Raw genomic sequence first — 8221 nt, forward strand, 5'->3', positions numbered from 1 at the left:
GATATGTACAGGAGCAGTCTGTGGCTCAGTTTCAGCCAAATGCATCAGACCTCATTGGACTTTTCATCATTCAGCAGGACAACAATCCTAAAAGTCCAGTCAAAGCAACCAAGGACCTAAAGGCAGCTGGACCTCAAAACAATGCACTGCACTGCAGGCCTGGAGGGAGCGTCACCGAGAGATCACAAATAGTCTGCTGATGTGACTTCAGGCAGAGAATAAAGTCAAAATATTGAGAGAATAAAGTTGTAATTTTGAGAATAAAATCAAAATATTTCAAGAAAAAAATTCATAATATTATCGGAATAAAGTCATAATTTTACAATAAACAAAGTCATAATATTATGAGACTAAAGTGTTAATCTTAGGGTTTGTGTTGTTTTAGAGGGAAATATCAGAAGGAACGTGGAGCATCCTGTGAAGTTCAGTTTCACAAATAATGAGAAACTTGATCTTTTGGCTCATCATCATCATCATCATCATCATCGTCGTCGTCGTCATCATCAGCATCAGGACATTGAAAAGACTGTGAAGAAACTGAGTCTAATCTGTTGTTAAACAGACAAACAGAAGCTGCCGGAAGCAGCTCAGTCTGCAACTTACTGTCCTTTCACCCGTTTTATTAGTTGATGTAATATTTTTTAAAAAAAAATTTCTCTCGAAATTTTACATTTTTGTATTCTCGTAATATTACGACTTTATTCTTGTAATATTATGACTTTATATCCCATTTTCCTCAATCTGGCCCTAATACTCCATCCTACCTACTGTAGCACCAAAAGTATGAAAGTGTCCAAGTACTTACAGTTTATATTCATGACGGGAATGGGATTTCTTATGTTACAGCCCGCTTGTCAAGACTTTATTTTGAAAGTTGAAACCGGAAATTACTTTTCCATGCTCTGGCTTGTTGACAGCAGTGGTGCTGATGTGAAGTAGCTACGTTACGTGTTTTTATAGCATCATTGCTGCTAGACGAACAACATTAGCACATTCTGACGCTATAAACAGACTCGTTTAGCTTTAAAACGTGTCATCGAAATATACGTGACGTGCCGTAGATAAAATTAATCATTTGCGTTAAGCTTATTAAAAGTCGTCATTGTGCTATTAGCCAGTGAATGCTGTAACAGCGGAAGGCTAATGACATCAGGCTAATGGTGACGTGCTGCGTATCAACCTTGTTTTCTCAGGTAGGATCATTTAAGTCGAGAGGCTGACAAGCTGAAAGTCATCACCGGCAGTCATGGTGGGAGACAAACGAAAGTGGCATCTGTAAGTAACTAACGGTAACGGTAGCTAGAACCGACCTGCGGAGCGAGGAGACATGAACACGCCGCTCGGCAGGAACGGGTTCATCGGGCTCGCAGTCGGAGCTACAGCCGGCTTGGGCTTGATCGCCTTCATCATTTACAGAGAGATCAGTAAGAGAAAATCCCAGAGACTTGTGCTGGAGGCTCGGCCGGCTGCCCGGCTGTTCGACGGGGCGGATGGAGCGGCGCTGCTGCGGGAGGCGCTGGATGCTCAGGGTGGGTTGGCTCGGCTCGGCTCGGCTCGGCTCTGCCTCGCACTGACACCAGCTTGTCAGGAAAGATGTGTGTTTCTGTCATAGGCTAGGAACAAATGTCATTGTAAAGACCAGTTAACAACTTTGCATTTGTGTTAACAAGATTTCCTTGTTTGCCAGCCAGAAACGGACAAATAGTCAGACAGTACCAACGTTTGAAATCATGCCTCATTTCTGTAGTTACAATTATTGTGAAGTTATTTTGAAACTCTAGACTGGATATAAGTAAATTCAGTGTTTTATCAGCATACAATTGCCCCTGCCTTCATTTGTCACTCATATAACTATGCACATGATCTTACACCTGGCCCTGTAAGTTGCAGGTGGTTGACCAACAAAGATGAAGCATCACTCCAAGCCACTGGGCCCTGATCAGTGAGTGGACCCTGGTCTCCCTGATCTAGATGAGATGGTTTTGTGCCAAAGTTCCTGTTTAAGAGTTTTGAATCACTCTCAGTTTGACTCCTCACCTTGGACTAGTTTGCCTTGGTTTAGCTTCCATAGCCCCCAGGACAACCCCACCCCTCATTCCCGATCTCCCAGGAAAAGGTGGAAGATGAAGATGGGGTGAATGATGCTGCCACAGTGACCTGGACCTGGACCAGCAGGAGAAAATAGATGGATGGATAAGAAGCCCATATGTCTAACCCTGTGTCTCCCTGTCTCCTCCTCCAGAGGCAGAGGCCCAGCAGCAGGCTCTGGCAGCGGTGGAGGCGGTGGTGCAGGGCCTGTCTCCAGAGCAGCAGCTGGAGCTCAGGAACCAGCTGGACCAGGTGCTGAGCTGCGTGGCCTCACTGCGCTCAGAGGTGGCAGAGTTGAGGGGCGGCCTGCAGGACATCGCCCTGCAAATCATCCAGGATGTCAAGTGAGTGACAGTGTGGTGAGCTGTAAAGAAACTACCCCACTGTGGTGTATGATACTAAAAAGTCATTTATTTGGCTGGACCTTCATAACAAATTGTGTAGACAATACAAAGTTCAAATCCAGAGTGGCTTCCTTTAAACTGAGTGCCCTGCTGCTCTGGTTCAAAATGGATCAGGCAATGAAAGGTAATGATGTATCTTTAATGCAGATACATACACTATATTGCCAAAAGTATTCACTCACCCATCCAAATAATTGAAATCAGGTGCTCCAATCACTTCCATGGCCACAGGTGTATAAAAGAATGGGTCACACTCAGGAGCTCAGTGAATTGCAGCGTGGTACTGTGATAGGATGCCACCTGTGCAACAAGTCCAGTCGTGAAATTTCCTCGCTCCTAAATATTCCACAGTCAACTGTCAGTGGTATTATAACAAAGTGGAAGCGATTGGGAACGACAGCAGCTCAACCACGAAGTGGTAGGCCACGTAAAATGACGGAGCGGGGTCAGCGGATGCTGAGGCGCATAGTGCACAGAGGTCGCCAACTTTCTGCAGAGTCAGTCGCTACAGACCTCCAAACTTCATGTGGCCTTCAGATTAGCTCAGGAACAGTGCGTAGAGAGCTTCATGGAATGGGTTTCCATGGCCGAGCAGCTGCATCCAAGCCATACATCACCAAGTGCAATGCAAAGCGTCGGATGCAGGGGTGTAAAGCACGCCGCCACTGGACTCTAGAGCAGTGGAGACGTGTTCTCTGGAGTGATGAATCGCCCTTCACCATCTGGCGATTTGATGGACGAGTCTGGGTTTGGCGGTTGCCAGGAGAACGGTACTTGTCTGACTGCATTGTGCCAAGTGTAAAGTTTGGTGGAGGGGGGATTATGGTGTGGGGTTGTTTTCCAGGAGCTGGGCTTGGCCCCTTAGTTCCAGTGAAAGGAACTCTGAATGCTTCAGCATACCAAGAGATTTTGGACAATTCCATGCTTCCAACTTTGTGGGAACAGTTTGGGGATGGCCACTTCCTGTTCCAACATGACTGTGCACCAGTGCACAAAGCAAGGTCCATAAAAACATGGCTGAGAGAGTTTGGTCTGGATGAACTTGACTGGCCTGCACAGAGTCCTGACCTCAACCCGATAGAACACCTTTGGGATGAATTACAGCGGAGACTGAGAGCCAGGCCTTCTCGTCCAACATCAGTGTGTGACCTCACAAATTCGCTTCTAGAGGAATGGTCAAAAATTCCCATAAACACACTCCTAATCCTTCTGGAAAGCCTTCCCAGAAGAGTTGAAGCTGTTATAGCTGCAAAGAGTGGTCCGACGTCATATTAAACCCTATAGATTAAGAATGGGATGTCACTTAAATTCATATGCGAGTCAAGGCAGGTGAGCCAATACTTTTGGCAATATAGTGTATGTCAGTGTGATATGCTCAAACTGTGCGAAGTCTTTCTTTTAGTATGAAACTGAAGCTGTGAGGAGAATACTGCACTGTTGTTTATGTATTCAGTAGGGAAGTAGTTTATTTCTTCTGGTTACTTTTTACAGATGTCTCTAAGTAAACACACCATGCAGCATGGTCACAATAACAAATGATGATAGCAAAAGTGAAAATTACAGCAAATAAAAATACAGTGAATTGAAGAAAGCACCAAAATCTGATGGTAGAGATGGTTTCTACTGACTAATGACAGAAAGACACTTGAATGAAGAGAGTAGTTTCATGTGAACCAGCTTACATATGCTAATTAGAATACAATTTATTATATTGTTGTACATGCATGTTTTTATAAGGTGCATCACACATACTTCTATACATAAAGATGATAAAAGCCGACATCTCAAGTCTCATCTCAAGTGAATGTTGCATGAAATCACACAGTACTCAGCTCTCGTTAACCAATCTTAATTAGATGTAGTGGAACTTCCTCACTGTATTCAAACAAAACTACTTTTGAACTGCAGGATTTTAAATAAATTTCGGTCCACGTTACATTCCACACGTCTGCTGGAGCACCTTAAAGTGTGACCGGGGATCAGACAGTGGTAGTGTTTTGGTTGTTGTGAGGCTCCAGCTGCTGCAGGATGGAAACGGTCACAGTAGTTGTGGTGGTCGGGATGACCTGTTCCCCTTCCTTCACTTTTCAGAAAGGGAGTGGAGGACAGTCAGCGGCTGCGTCGGCGCCGTCATGTCGTCCACAGAGAGCGCACTGACTCCACCAGCTCCAGCTCCATCTATTTCACAGCCAGCCAGGGCATGGCCAGTGCGTATGACGAGACCAGTGAGGGGGGGTATGTGTCTTCTTCACTTGTTTTTTGTGTATTCTTCTTTTCTGGTGTCCCTCTCTCATACGATACTAATGCTAGTACATACTGCATTGATTGTTATTCCTCTGCGCCAGCGACAGTCCCAGTTGTCCCTCCATCCCATTCTCACGGACACAGTATCTCAGTAAAGCCTGGACAGAACTGCTTCAAATTTGGCACAAACATTCACTAGGACTCAAGGACAAACTGATTCGATTTTGTTGGTTAAAGGTCAAGGTCACGGTGACCTTGCAAAACACTTTTTAGCCCTAACTCAAGACTTTACACATTAATTATGACATTTCAAACCAGAGCTTCATATTTGATATGACTCTGGAGAAAAGTGAAGGAGGCAGACAAGCTCCAGGAGGTGATTCTAGTTTGTCCAGTAGTCAGTATACATTTGCTCTTTCATACTCATTGGATGCAATGACACTTTTTTTTGACAAAATTTATGAGTGCAGCTTTTAAAGTGTTGAGCTGTCTTTGCTATGTGGGTCAGACTAAGAGGCAAAAATCTTCTTCCTCCTTGACACCTGAAAAGACTGGAGCAGTGATGGTGTGTGTTCAGTAGTGCTGTGTGTCGGACCGTGTCAGGCTGAGATCCAGGTCTGATCCAGCTTGTGGGCGCTGTTGATTGGCTTTTTAAGCTTAATCAGCTAATTCGCTAGAGACAATTACAGATAGTTAAATAGTGCACATAGGGCACCGTTTAACTAACTTACTTAACACTAAGTCACTGACTGACTGACATTTATTCCTATGGAGAGTTTAGAATGGAAATGGCACAGTGTTGAAAACATGCCAGGTGTGGCGTAATACTGGTCTTACTCTCAAACTGATGGTTCAGTCTTTTTCATTTCAAACCTTCTTTGTACTGTAGTTCACTTAATACACAGTGAACACACTGTAAGAGCTAACAGAAAGAGCAAACAAACATAAAAACATTACCATCTTTTCATATATATATATCTTCTCTTATAACATTCAATTATTCAATTTTACATTTGCTGCAAAGAATGAATTAGTATTTATTATATCCATTCATGAAATACTCCTTTTAAACAGTATTTAATTATCTTTTTTAATCAAATTAAATATTTAAATGTCCATGTTTTCTGTTCTTGCCGTTAATAATAATTAAACTAGCTTACACTTCCTAATTTAAAACTATAAAAACGCGCTGTCAAAACAAAAGTTAAAGTGAAACACACATGTAGCTTGCGCCTCTATCAGCCAGGTGCTGAACCAACTAATGATATCAAAGTGTTGACGTAACTTTGTTTTTTTAACTTTCGTTTTTCTCGCTGACGTCATTGTATTTCAAAATAAAAGCATGACCTTTGCAATAAAACCATCGGCACAAATAAAAACCACAGGCTTTAGTCAATATGTATAAAATAATTAAACATAAGGCTAACGCATTATGAAATTACATTTGACCATCCTAAAGGTCATTTGCACAAGGGGCTTCTTTGGTGGGGGTTTGTGGTTTCCATTGCACAGGAGATAATGAAATACAATCCAGGACGGTCGCTGTGAGTAACAGATCCAAGAGCTTGAAGGCCTATTAGATGCAGAGAGCTGGACAGTTATCACAGTGACAATCATTTTATCTCCTCTGATGGTAAATGGTAGAAATACATTATTCAGTACAAGGTAATCTACTAGGAATGTACTTCCTGCATGTATTTGGCCAACACAGCACTTTGCTGGATTATGCTGCGTGGTGTTGCAGCAAAAACTGACCCAGGTTAAAGTGTTTCAGTGGACAGGCTGAAGTGTTTTTTCCCAGAGTCCCCTGCATCAGCAGCATGTGTGTCGATGCAATAGTCAAATACGATTTTTTGACACTCGCTAATGTTGGTTTGTCTTGTTTTCTGACCTCTGTGGTATTTAGACAGATAAAACAAAAACTGTCTTATGAACAAATACCACATTAATTATGGTGAATTAACTCTTTAAAGAGCAAAGGTAATGATCAACCAATACACTGTAGTGTGAAATTCAAGTGTTGTTTCTTTCTCTACATTGACATCATTTTGCAGATAAATGAATACTGAATAAGTAACAGAGGACCCCCCCCCCCCCATATGTCCCAGGTACTCCACAGCCTACGCTGAGTCAGACTACACAGACCGTGATACAGACAAAGAGGAGGGGGCGCAGCAGCCGGAGCAGGAGTCTGAGGAGGAGGAAGATAGGAGCTGTGCCACAGTCCTCACCCTTCGCCAGGAAGACTCACAGGAAGAGGAGGTGGAGGAAGACAGGGAGCTGGAGGAGGAGGAGGAGGAGGAGGAGAAGGACGAGGACAATGATGAGGGGAGGCTGCAGCTGGTGACTGAAGTTCCCAGTGGGGAGCTGGCTCTCCTCCTGGCTCAGAGTGACATCCTCCACACAGGAGACGCCAGTCTGAAGGCAGAGGGCTTTCGCCTGCTGCTGGACAACAGAGCCGAGGTGAGTGACCTGGATCACATGACGGTTAACTAGTGCTGGAACTATTGATAATCATAATGACAATAAATAAATAATAAAGTTGATTTAGATAGCACTTGTCAGAATCAGTCAAATTATAAAGAACTTTACAAAGGGCAGGAAATATGGAATTAAATGATTCAGATACATAAACAAATGAGAAAATAAAATACCAAATGCACACACGTACACACAGACACACATCCAACCTCACACACATGAATGATGGTCAGATAAAAATACAATTATAAAAAAGCCTGAAATGCCAAACTTCGGGAAACTGGATATGTTTGTGAGACAGAAGTGTTGTGACCATGGGACATTTTTTTTACATTTTACAGTGATCAGAAATAGATATTTATCAATGAAGTAGTTTCAGCCTCATATTTTATTAAGCTTTCCTATGTATAAAAAGGTGGTTCCCAACCTGTGAGCTGGGGACTGCTGGTGGGCCACAAAGGTTTTACAAGTGGGCCAAGAAATCATTTGCAAAACAGTACAATTTTGGTGAAAAGTAGTGCTGACTGATGTTGTATTCTCATCATCAGCGCGATATGAACATGTGCAATAAACACATGGGGAAAGACTGAAAAATCATGATGAATTAGAAAGAAATCATTTGATTTACATGCAACATGCAGTCAAAGGGTTTTCAAAGTGCAGCACCTGAGCCAAACGAACCGGGAAACTCTGCATTTTGGTGTCGGGCTGCAGCCTCTCCTTTCTGAGACACACACACACACACACACACAGTGGACAGCACAGAGGTGGCGATGGAGACCAGTGGGATGTAAACATTTTACTGGAGCTCACAACAACTACAGTCGTAGCTCTGTGAGTTTCATCAAAACGAGAGTTAAACATGTAGAAACGCTACACTTTCAACTTCTCTCATCCACCACAGTTTGTTTTCCACGAGCGCAGGGCACTAACGTTAAGCTAACAGCTAACTATTTAGAACAAGGAAAAGTTTCTGTATGTAAAGTGCAGCTTCACCCCCCCCC

At 43.2% G+C, this 8221-nt stretch overlaps 1 protein-coding gene across 1 annotated transcript in view; it reads left to right on the plus strand.

The window, feature by feature from the left end:
* Positions 1 to 911: 911 nt before the first annotated feature.
* The window catches only part of rmdn3 (regulator of microtubule dynamics 3), a gene marked incomplete at its 3' end in the record, with an annotated part of 12271 nt that continues 4961 nt past the window's right edge, over positions 912 to 8221 (plus strand). The window contains exons 1-4 of the mRNA XM_023404103.2: positions 912 to 1529; positions 2243 to 2432; positions 4584 to 4727; positions 6845 to 7223. Coding sequence (XP_023259871.1) covers positions 1328 to 1529; positions 2243 to 2432; positions 4584 to 4727; positions 6845 to 7223 — 915 coding nt within the window. The remainder of the gene's footprint in view (positions 1530 to 2242; positions 2433 to 4583; positions 4728 to 6844; positions 7224 to 8221) is intronic.

This window comes from Seriola lalandi, unplaced genomic scaffold (assembly GCF_002814215.2).
Source record: "Seriola lalandi dorsalis isolate HSWRI2012SDOR001 ecotype SW California unplaced genomic scaffold, Sedor1 jcf7180002054220, whole genome shotgun sequence".
Classification (NCBI taxonomy): Eukaryota; Metazoa; Chordata; class Actinopteri; order Carangiformes; family Carangidae; genus Seriola; species Seriola lalandi.